Source organism: Erinaceus europaeus, chromosome 9 (genome assembly GCF_950295315.1).
Source record: "Erinaceus europaeus chromosome 9, mEriEur2.1, whole genome shotgun sequence".
NCBI classification, from domain to species: Eukaryota; Metazoa; Chordata; class Mammalia; order Eulipotyphla; family Erinaceidae; genus Erinaceus; species Erinaceus europaeus.
The window spans coordinates 88,876,620-88,889,119 of NC_080170.1; the positions used below are offsets into that span (position 1 = coordinate 88,876,620).

Consider the following 12,500-nt stretch of genomic DNA (forward strand, 5'->3'; position numbering starts at 1 on the left):
GAAGTGTTCAGAGTGGGGAGGATAGCAGGAGAGACTAAGAAGGGCGTACCAGGAAAGTAGGAGGGTAACAGAAAAAGCATTGTCAGGGACTGTAAGTTATGGAGATTTTCAAAGACACTAACGTTATGAATGCTGTAATCTTACCTGTGACTCTTCCTGCAGCTTCAGACAATTATCCAGGAATAGAAGTGATCGGTCAACAGATTTCCTGGCTCTCTTTGTGGACGTCGCTTCTGAACAAGATGCCTCTCCATCTGAAAGGCACTGGAACCAGTCTGGCTGAAGGGCCTGCTGGATTGCCATGAACTTGGAAGCAGTCATCTCCACTCGTCCTCCAACACCCCACACTGACACAGACTGTGGTGGAATTAATAAATAAGAAATCAGCAAGAGTAAATCACAAATTTTTAAAAATGATAAAGCAATGCTGGATTTATTTCTTTACAACTATAGAGATGTTGACAGCTCAACAGCTTAGACATAATTGGCAGAAAGAGGTTTCTTCTACTATACCCAATTTTTTTTCATAATATTTTATTTATTCTCCTGTTTTGTTGCCCTGTTGTTTCTATCATTGTTGTGGTTATTATTATTGTTATTGATGTTGTTGCCAGATGGGACAGAGAGAAATGGAGAGAGGAGGAGAAGACAAGAGGGGGAGAGAAAGACAGACACCTATAGACCTGCTTCACTGCTTGAGAAGCGACCCCCCTGCAGGTGGGGAGCCAGGGGCTCCAACCTGGATCCTTATGCCAGTTCTCGAGTTTCACACCACGTTCGTTTAACCCGTTTCACCACACCCCGACCCCCCATACCCAAATTTTTCTACAGACCACATAAATCAAAGAGATCTCTCAATGTTATAAGCCAACTTGTGATCTAACCTCCAAGAATTCTTTGTTAACTTTCCTAGCCTAGACTTCTATTCTTCTTACTCCCAACCTCAGTGTTCCTTAATATACCACAGACATATGGTCTGGAAACTGGTGTAGTGAATAAAGGTTTGGGTCCACCGACATGAAATCCTAAGTTTGATTCCCAGCACTGCATATTCTGGAGTGATGCTTGGACTCTCTCCACCTCTCTCATAAATAAATATTTTTTAAAACATACCACTGACTTGAATTCTTCTAACTTTGCTCACATTATTCTTTTTTAACTAAAAAGTCTTCCTCCTACTTCTGTGCCTGATAAAATACCCTGCATTTTTCAAGACACAGAATTTAAGTATCATCTACTCCAATGCATTCCCCCAAAACTTTGCTGGTCTTAGTCTGCTAAGCATTTATAGCAATTTTCCTTTGAGGTCCTAGGTTAAAGACCTAGCACCACTGAGGCTGGTTGGTGGTATACCTTGTTGAGCGCCCATGTTACAGTGCACAAGGACTCAGGTTCAAGTCCCCAGTCTCCACCTGCAGGAGGAAAGCTTCTCAAGTGGTGAAGCAATGCCTCAGGTGTCTCTCTGAACTTCTCTGTTCCAGTCTCTTGGAAACAGAGCTGGCAGTCAGCTGAGGTAAAGAACAAACAACTCATCACAGACCCCTGCAAGCGTCAACCCGGCTTTGACCTAGCACGTTATGATTGGGCCCTCCTCAATCGCTATCGAACAGGCCATGGCCGGTGCACCGCTATGTTCCATCGCTGGGGAGCCAGAGACGACCCGAACTGCCCCTGCGGCTCCAGACAGACTAGGACCCACATAGTCAACGACTGCCACCTCTCCAGATTCAAAGGAGGTCTCGAAACTTTACATCAGGCTCAACCTGATGCTGTTGACTGGCTACGGAAGAAGGGCAAACGCTAGCAGCAGCAGGTGTCTCTCTGTCTCTCTCCCTCTTTATTTCCGTCTGTCTCTATCCAATAAATAAATAATAAAAATAAATAAAAAGACCTAACACCACCAAAAGCCAGAGTTGAACTCTAGTTAGCAAGGCAGAAAGAGGGCTGAGAAGATAGCATAATCGTTATGCAAAAGACTTTCTAGCCTGGGGCTCCAAAGCCCCAGGTTCAATCAATACCATCATAGCCAGAGATGAGCAGTGCTGCTGCAGTTAAAAAAATAATAATAAAAGAAGTTGCTGTAGTGCACCAGGTTAAGCGCAGGTGGCGCCAAGTGCAAGGACCAGCGTAAGGATCCCAGTTCGAGCCCTGGCTCCCCACCTGCAGGGGAGTCGCTTCACAAGCGGTGAAGCAGGTCTGCAGGTGTCTTTCTCTCCCCTTCTCTGTCTTCCCCCTCCTCTTTCCATTTCTCTCTGTCCTAGCCAACAACAATGACAACAATCATAACTACAACAATAAAACAACAAGTGCAACAAAAGGGAATAAATAAATAAATATTTTTAAAAGACAGTAAAAAAACTTTAAGGAAAAAAATAATAATAAATTAAATTAAATAAAGGAAGAAAAGAAGGAAAACAAAAGAAGGAAAAAAGGGCGGATGGATAGCCTTTAATACATTATAGTACATTTGTCTGACTAGTTTCCCAATTCAATTTTGTGTCTGGAAAGCAGAGTCTAGAGCCTCCCACATTATTAAAGTTTAATAGATAAGAAAGTGGGCTGTACATCAGCTAGTTATTCTTCCTAGAGAACACTATGTATTTATATCTTATTTTAATCTATTTATTTTTAGATAGAGACAGTCAGAAATTGAGAGGGAAGGGGGAAGAAAAGAAAGAGAAGGAGAGAGGGAGAGAGAGAAAGGGAGCCCTGTAGCACTGCTTCACTACTTGTGAAGTTCCCCCCCCCAACCCCCTGCATAAGGGACTGGGGGCTTGGACCCAGGTCCTTGCATACAGTAATGTACACTCAACTGGGTACACCACCACCTGGCCCCCAAGAACACTACTTAAATGAGATCTCTTTCTCTTACAAGTGGAGTAGATAAGTGAGGTTAAAATATTTTCAAATCACCTGAATTCAAATCACAAAATTTAAAAAAAAAAGAAGTTTAAAACAAAGAATAATTTAAACTCATCATCTTAGGTAAGATTAAAAGAAGTTGCTGACATCAATAAAATGCGAGCTGTATTTGTGAAATAGCAGAATATATATTGCAGTTTTGCCAGGATGCTATCACCAGGGATAATGAAATGGGGCCCTATTTTTCCACTTCATTTAAAGGTGAAACTTGTAATAAAGCTCTTTGGAAACTGATATTCTCTAGAAATCTTTGGCTATTGATATAGCTCCCCCTCCTCAATTCTGTTCTCAAAAAGCAAGCAGTATTACACACTGTGGTTCTACTATATATAGTTATACATGTGATAACACTCAGCAGCTTTCCCTACTCTTCCTGGGGTTGTTAAAACTGCAAATAAAGCATGGCATCAAAAAGACTTGTTTTCTACCATCATAGCAATTTCTTTTTTGGGAGTATAATTGACCTTTCTTCACCCCAGAATTTTTTGTAGCAATGGAAAAAGCTGAGAATACATTTCTTACTTTAACCCCGCCTTCAGGCAACCCTAGTCTAACTTCTTTAAATCACCTGATCCAACTAAAATCATGAAAATAAAGGTGTAAAGGGGGTCAGGAATGTGCCAGAATCCTAGACAATGGATCCCAGCATCTGAGCAGCATTATAAGTTGACTTCGTAGGACAAAGCTGGATTTTTGGATGTACTTTTGAGAACATACTTTGTTCGTTACATAGCCAGCTGGGCAAGGTCTAACTGGATCATGCAGAGAGCAATACAACAGCGATTCTGGCATGCCTGTAGAAACAAAACAAAACAAAAAGAAGAAGAAGAAAGAAAAGAAAGAATGCTTGAAACCAATTACAAAATTAATTATACTAGGTTAGAGCTAGCAATTTAGCTCTGTGGTAAAGTACATGCACTGCATTTGATCCACAACACCATATAAATAAAACAAGCAAATTAAACATGATACTGTATTGTAACAGAGCACAGCTACATGATGTATACTACTGGATGAAACAACTTTAAACACAGTAGATTGCCCATTCCTGAACTCAGGAAGACAGGAGATCTGCCTGCCAATATGAATGAAAAGATTACTTTCAAATATACTGATGTTAAAAAAAAAAAAAAAAAAAGATTGAATGCAAAGGCTCATGTCTAATGTAGCGAACTGCCACAACAGCTGCTACTTCAAGCAACAAGGCCCTGATACAAAAGATGAAGAGGAGGGGGGAAGATTCTATAGATATTTGAGATTTTAGGTATTAGGGGCATGCAATCAAAGAGTGATAAACAAATTATCTATTAACATCTCATTTCTGGAGCAGAAGGTAATATTAACATATTAGACTATGGTCATATCTAAACTATTCATCCTCTGACTTGTTTTAGTCTCAAGCACAATGAAACTGCTTTGAATCTTAGATACATTCCCTGTAGCTTCTCACTTCTAGGTCTTTGCTCTGTGTTCAAAAGATCTGTCTACACCCGTCAACCACCACCACCTTGCCCCAGATATGTTGCGCTCACATCTTCTTGCTACAGAATGCTTCACATATACCCTGCAGCAGATTGTGTACTCTTGACTCTGGGCTCTCATGATACATGTGTACACCCCTCATCCTACAAATGAAGTCACTACATTCTATCAGAATTACCTGTTTATCTTTATCCCAACTAAATCTGAGTTTCATAAGAGCTGCAATCGTTTCCTATTACTCTTTTAATTCAACTCTTCAGTTGAAAACAAAAAAGTTTATTAATTAACAAATAAATGTATGAACAAAAAGAGCAAAGAGTCATGCAACACCTTCGAAACCCCAAATTGCAGACCTAATGGGGGTTGAATGGAAATGTGGAAAACTGAGAAATGTTACAAATGTTACACATGTACAAACTATTGTATTTTACTGTTGACCATAAACCATTAATCCCTTAACAAAACAAAAAAATTTTTTTAACCCTCCAAATTACATGGCACATGCAAATTTTATTTTTTACCTATAAACTTTCCAACTCCTTCTTTATATTCTGCTAAGACTTCATGATATTCTGCCCTGCAAGTAAAACAAAATATACATAGTAGATGAATCATTCCACCAAAACTCTATATATCAATGAAGTCGTCTTCTCTTTACTCAGATCAGCTACATGACAGCAAATGTAGTCTGCAACAACAAAGTACACTATTATTCAAAAGCCCCAAGTCACTAGGCTGGGTTCATTAGCCCAAGGGAAGTTCCTCAATTTGTAAGTGACTCCATGTGAAGAGAAACTGGCAAAGAAAGACTGTTTCAATATATGTAGATGTCCCTTCTTCTCCTTCTCCTTCTCCTTCTCCTTCTTCTTTTTCCTCCTCCTCCCCCTCCTCCTCCCCCTCTCCTTTTTCTTCTCCCTTCTATCCCCTCTTTCTTTTCTGATAGTCTCATACATAGAGAAGGAGAAAGGGAAGAGAAAGGGATATAAAGATACCTGCAGCACTACTATGCCACAGGTGAGGCTTCCTCTCCACCCCGAAGGTGGGAACAGGGACTTGAACCCAGGTCTTATGCACGGAAATAAGAACACTCTACCAGATGTGCCTCGCCTGCCCTCCCCCCTCCCATCATTTTAAAACCAATCATTAATGTTACTTCATCATACAGAAGATGATTCAATTAAGAGTAAAGTCAGTACGTACATTACACAAAATAATCCATCAGTTCTGTTTCCACTAAGTAGTAGTGGGGGAGGGGGGTAGGAGGTGGCACACCACCCACATTATCATGCACAAAGACCCAGAATTGGGGGCCCACTCTCCACCTGAAGGGGAAAAGCTCTGCCAGGTCTGCAAGTCTCTTTCTCCCTCTCAAGTCCTCTCTATCCTTAAGCCAGTCCTTGCGCTTAACCCTCTGCACAACCGTCCAACCAAGTCCTCTCTATCCTATCAAATAAAAGAGAAGAAAAAAAGAAGAGAGAGAGAGAGAAAAAATGCCCATCAGGAGCAGTGGATCTATAGTGAGGCATCAAGCTCCAGTGATAATCCTTGTGGCGATAAAAATAAATAAATGCAAGTAAAAATAAAAAGTAGTACTGGCAACGTGGAAACTTTGAGGCTGGTGCTTAGAGAGTCCCTAGAGTTCAACTTTACCTCACATTGTCACCCCCAGGAGCAGTGGCAATGGCTGTAGCATGGCACCATCATTTTGAAAGAAACAAATGAAGTAGCTCTAACATGTTGATCTGATCTGTGAATTTCAGATCAGGACTAAATGATAAAATATGTTACCTATCTTTTCTGATTACATTCTAAAAATCTACAAATTTTGTATACAGAGCAAAAAAAAAAAAAAGAGTTTTCCATTTTACTGTACTTTACTAAGGTAACTAGACAGCTGTCAGAGCAGGTAACCAAATGATTTGGGTCTAATACTTACAGTGACGACAGAGTAAGCTGAGCCATGGCAGGAACCCTATGGATATTTTGAAGTGTCTGATGGGTCAGGTGTGGGGCAGAGCCAGTCTTGGTATACAGAAGACAACCTGGAATGTCCATGGTGTGCTCCCCCGTCTTGCCTAGGTTTTGTATTTTTCCTAGGCGACAGCCATTAACTACCTTGGTAAGATTTAGCTTCATCCTGGGAGAGTTCTCTTAGTCCTGATAAGAAAAAGAGGATTAAATTTAGAAGGAGTTCTATGACATATAATGAGTAAGCGTTTGAGGTAAAGCAAACTTCAAGACCAAAAGAAAGGATGAAAGAGAATGGTAGCATGTCTAGTCAAACTACTTCCAGTTTGACTTTAGATATCAGGAATAGGGAATGGGGAAAGACAGTAATAGTGGTCGGGGAGGTGGCGCAGTAGATAAAGCAATGAATTCTCAACCATGAGGTCCTGAGTTCAATTCCTGGCAGCACATGTACCAGAATGATGCCTGGTTCCTTTTTCTCTCCTCCTATCTTTTTCATGAATAAATAAGTAAATTCCTAAAAAAAAAAAAAAGAGGAAAAGCCAGAAAGAACAAGCTACTTTTCCCCCAAATACCAAAGCAATATGATAAAATCAACTACATTTAAATTTAGTCATGACATGGAAGGGCAGAAGCAAAGATTAATAAAGAAAAAAAAAATGCCATTAAGTCAAGACTCAGTTTCAGTCTTAAAAAGACATACAGGGTGGAGAGCCAGATGGTAGCGCAGTGAGTTAAGCACACACTGCACAAAGTGCAGGGACCTGTGTAATGATGCCCGTTCCAACCCCTGGCTCCCCACCTGCAGGAGGGTCACTTCACAAGCGGCGAAGCAGGTTTGCAGGTGTCTCTTTTTCTCCCCCTATCTTTCCCTTCTCTCTCAATTTCTCTCTGTCCTATCCAAAAAATAGCCACAGGAACAATGGATTCAAAGTGCCAACACCAAGCCCTAGCAATAACCCTGGAGGCAAAAAAAAAGCACACAGAGAAAGGTGACACTGCTTTGGCTACAGGTTATAGACTTGATCCCTCTTTCCTTCCATCCTTCTTTCCTTCCTTCCTTCCTTCCTTCCTCTAATTTGAGTAAATACTAAGCAACATAGCAAATTTTTCTTGATATGGTAAGATTCCAAACAGAATTCTGGTATTCATTAAAATAGAGAAGGCTATATATACATATATAAATATATATGTATAACTGATTATACATATAATAGATATAATGATAGAATTGTTTTCTAGTTTGTTCTTATATAATGCAAAAATGGTAGAATTAAATGTTAATAGTGGGCCTGGGTGGTGTTGTAAATTATCATACACCAGGACCAGGGATTAAGTCCCCAGCCCTGACATGCAAGGGGGACATTTCACCAGTGGAATAGTGTGATGTCTCTCTTCCTCTTTCCCTACCTTCCCCCTTCCTCATCCCCAACCCCGCCTAACTATCTCCCTCTCTCCAATAAATCTATTTAAACAAAATTTTAAGATACAGGCAGAGAGAGAGAGAAAGAGAAACTACAGCACCTAAGGTTCCTTCAATTCACTGAGGGCCAGGTTTGAACTTGGATTGTTCACATGGCAAGACAGCATACTATCCACGTGAGCTATTTCACTTGCCCCTAAAATAAAATTTTAAAAAAGTATGTTGTTGTTAAATTTTTCGGAGGCTCTTGCCGGCCAGGTTAGCTTCACGGGCGGGTAACAGAGACGACCAGACACACGGCTGGGCAGGGAAGCTGTATTTCTTTATTCAGGAACAACGATTCATAAACTAAGACAAACTAATCACCAAACAGAACTCTGCTGTCTCTTTGCAGCGGTGCAAGCACTCTCTCTTCCTCTGTAACTCAGGAACCCTCTCCAACTCTCGAACTCTGGCGGGTTTCCTAGGGGCGGGGCCAAGCGGGCCCACGAAATTAACAGGACTGATCTAATTCTCTTGGCGGGGGAGAACTAGAACCCAATGTAAAGAATACAACAGTATGTAATATAAAACTTAGTGACCAGATACAGTGAATAAAATTGCAAAATATAACTGTGGGAGTCAGCGAGCAAGCTCATGTGGGAGTTGTGAGCCATGTGAGCAGCCTAGGTCTGAGACCCTATGTATACCACATGGAGTCCTGGAGTGGGGAAGGCCCTGGTGCTGTGGGATCTCTCTACCTCTCTTTTCTTTGCTTTGCTTTTTTTTTTTTTTCTTTTTTGTCTCCAGAGTTATCGCTGGGGCTGGGTGCCTGCACTATGAATCCACTGCTTCTGGTGGCCATTTTTCACTTTTATTAGATAGGACAGAGAGAAACTGAGATGGGAGGGGGAGATAGAGGGAAAGAGACTGAGAGATACCTGCGGACCTGCTTCACCATTTGCGAAGCAACCCCCTGAAGGTGGGGAGTCAGCAGCTCGAACTGGGATCTTTGCAGGGATCCTTGAACTTCATACCATGTGCACTAAACCTGGTGCGCCACCGGTGGCCCAATCACCCCCCTTTTCTACCTGAAAAATTCATCCCAGAATGGCAAAGCCCCAATACTAACCAAAAAAATTATGACATTAAGCAGCATTTAAAAAATATTCCAGTGTCTATCTACAGAAAAATCTGTACCTTCTTGAATTCTTATCAGTTGAATCTGACCCCATTTTATTAGCAGACACGTTATTACAATCATCTGAGAAGCTCCAATTTTAGATTTTTGTCCTCATAACCGTTATACTATATAGCACACTCAACAAAGCTCAGTTTTAAGATTCTACCCCAAAAAGTATCCTTCCTCATTAGTTAAAATGGACTAAAGAATGAAAATATTAACGTTGTGATAAGTCATACAATCTTACACTAAAACAGTAGGTGCATACAATTCTTTAGAACTTTAGAAATAATAATCTTCTTTATGGCTCCACACTGTATCTTAAAGAGTTATTTCATGAACAAGAAAGAAGCTACGGCACCACTCCAGCATATGCTGTGTCAGGGATAGAACTCAAGGCCTCGAGAATCAGGCGCACGTGGCGCGAAGCACAGGGACCGGCGTAAGGATCCCAGTTAGAGCCCCCAGCTCCCCACCTGCAGGGGAGTCGCTTCACAGGCGGTGAAGCAGCTCTGCAGATGTCTATCTTTCTCTCCCCTTTTCTGTCTTCCCCATCTCTCTCCATTTCTCTCTGTCCTATCCAACGACAGCAACAAGAATAACAACAATAATAGTAACAACCACACAATGATAAAACAACAAGGACAACAGAAGGGGGAAAAATGGTCTCCAGAAGCAGTGGATTCGTGGTGCAGGCACTGAGCCCCGGCAATAACCCTGGAGGCAAAAAAAAAAAGAACTCAAGGCCTCATACCTGCAAGCCCTGCCTTCTAATCACTGAGACACCTCCCTAGCTCAAGATTTCATGCTAAACGTGAATTATAAAAAAGTTCTAAGTGCTGAAAGCAGAAGTACACTAGAGTTTGCAGTGAGTACCTCCCTAACACTTCCTCTCCACTATTCCAAGCTTTGGATCCATGACTGCTCAACAATTTGTTTGGCTTCGTATGTTAACTCTCTTTTCAATCACCAGGTTCCAGATGCCACCAGGATGCTGGCCAGGCTTCCCTGGATTGAAGACCCCACCAATGTGTCCTGGAGCTCTGCTTCCCCAGAGACACACCTTACTAGGGAAAGAGAGAGGCAGACTGGGAGTATGGACCGACCAATCAACGTCCATGTTCAGCGGGGAAGCAATTACAGAAGCCAGACCTTCCACCTTCTACAACCCTCAAGGACCCTGGGTCCATGCTCCCAGAGGGATAGAGAATGGGAAAGCTATCAGGGGAGGGGGTGGGTTATGGATTTGGGTGGTGGGAATTGTGTGGAGTTGTACCCCTCTACCTTATGGTTTTGTTCATTAATCCTTTCTTAAATAAAAAATAAAAAGTTCTAAGTGAGGAAAGACAGGAAAATTTTCTGACTTCATCGCAAAGACCTACAGCAAGGACACCGCTAAAGGGAAAAAACGTTATGCTTTATCAAACAAGAAGATATAAGCTGTCTTCTTAAAAACACATTGCACATTAAAACTGTTAAAAGAAAAGAAAACGCTTGGTATAGAGAACTCTTTCGTGGCTAAGGCTCTGAGGTCTCAAATTCAATCACCAGCACCACGATAAGCTAAAACTGAACAGTGCTTTGGTCTCAGTATCTTTATTTCTTTCCTCCACCCCCACCCCGCCGCTTCTCTCTGTATCTCTATGACTAAAAATAAAATATATTAAAAGAGGGGGCACCAAGTGTACATGGTGTGAAGCGCAAGGATCCCGGTTGGAGCCTCGGCTCCTCACCCACAGGGTGGTGGCTTCACAGGCGGTGAAGCAGGCCTGCAGGTGTCTTTCTCTCCCCCTCTCTGCTCTCTCGATTTGTCTCTGTTCTATCCAACAACAATAACAGAAAAAATGGTCGCCAGGAGCAGGCACTGAGCGAGCCCGAGTGATAACTCTGGAGGCAAAAAAAAAAAATATATATATATATATATATATATAGCTTTAGGGTTTGGACTGTTGCACACAAATGTGAAAGGCCCTGGTTCAAGCCCCCAATCCCTACTTGCAGAAGGAAGCTCCACAAGTGGTGTAGCAGGGCTGCAGGTGTCTCTCTCTTTCTCTCCCTCTCTTGTCTCCTTCCTTCTGTCTCTATCCAGTAAATAAATAAAATGTCTTTAAAAAGATAAGCATTTGTAAAAAAAAAAAAAAAAGTATATATTTATAATTATAGGCTAGTAAGAAAGCACTATAGAAAGTGTAATAATAATCAGTTGATATAATCACAATGCTTATTGATTTGTCAGATAATACACATATACTGACTTCAAGTGATTAAAAAATATCTTTGAAGCTAACAGAACTCTAAAGTCATTTTTAGCAAAATCAAAGAGTGTATTTTGCAATCTAAGTAAGTTCTGGAAATTGAAGCAGGAAGCAGAAGGAGGAACAAAAATGAAAAAAAATCCACTATAAAGTTAATGAGGCAACACCTGTTACTCTGAGCACCGAAAACAACCAAATATGGAGCACTAAACTTCTGAAACATAAATAAGAATTAATGAAAATTTAATCAATTAGATCTATTAAATATTGCAATGACTTGAATACTTTCTACTCTCACACATAAATGACGGTGGAAGAAGCTGCATTGATCTTTTGTTTGTTTGTTTTTTCCTCCTCCAGGGTTATTGCTGGGCTCGGTGCCTGCACCATGAATCCACCGCTCCTGGAGGCCATTTTTTTCCCCCTTTTGTTGCCCTTGTTGTAGCTTCATTGTGGTTATTATTATTGCCCTTGTTGACACAATTCGTTGTTGGATAGGACAGAGAGAAATGGAGAGAGGAGGGGAAGACAGAGAAGGGGAGAGAAAGATAAACACCTGCAGACCTGCTTCACCGCCTGTGAAGCGACTCCCCTGCAGGTGGGGAGCCGGGGGCTCGAACCGGGATCCTTACGACGGTCCCTGCGCCTTGCGCCACATGCGCTTAACCCCCTGCGCCACCGCCCGACCCCCTGCATTGATCTTCAGTTATTTTCAAAAAGGATATTAGACAAGAGTTTGTTGTCTCTTCCCCTTACTCCAGAAATTCTTTCCTCTGGGTTTTGTGAGCTTTCTACAAAGTTTAGGGGCCACGTGATGCTACAGTACACGTTACCAAGCATGATGATCCCCCTCAACAAGGGGACAAAATTTTTGCAAGTGGTCAAGCAGTGCTGCAAGTGTTTCTTCTGTCTCTGCCTCATCTCTCACCTTCTACAAAAAAAAAAAAGTATAGGTACTAAGTCCCAGTAATAATAACTTTGGTGGCAAAAAATAAAGTTTAAATGTATGTAGAAGTCATATTTGGGGGGGGGGGCTAAAGAGATAGCATAACATTTATGCAAAAAAAAAAAAAAAAAAAAAAAAACTTCCATACCTGAGACTCTACAGTTCCCAGCACTGCCATAATAAGGCTTGCACAGTGCTCTGGTCTTTCTCTGTGTCTTTCATTCTGTATCTCTCTCATTAAAATGAATAACATATTTTAAAGTTGTATTATTATTTATTTTTTATTTAAGAAAGGAGATATTAACAAAACTGTAGGATAGGAGGAGTACAACTCCACACAAT

The 12,500-nt window shown here is 41.3% G+C and overlaps 1 protein-coding gene across 1 annotated transcript in view; it reads right to left on the bottom strand.

Moving 5' to 3' along the window:
* The window catches only part of QTRT2 (queuine tRNA-ribosyltransferase accessory subunit 2), a 30,385-nt gene that overhangs the window by 15,195 nt on the left and 2,690 nt on the right, over positions 1-12,500 (bottom strand). Inside the window, exons 2-5 of the mRNA XM_007516314.3 lie at positions 6,341-6,561; positions 4,926-4,981; positions 3,640-3,716; positions 145-357 (exon numbers count right to left, since the gene is read on the bottom strand). Of these exons, the coding sequence (XP_007516376.1) occupies positions 145-357; positions 3,640-3,716; positions 4,926-4,981; positions 6,341-6,540 (546 nt within the window). The 5' untranslated portion in view covers positions 6,541-6,561. The remainder of the gene's footprint in view (positions 1-144; positions 358-3,639; positions 3,717-4,925; positions 4,982-6,340; positions 6,562-12,500) is intronic.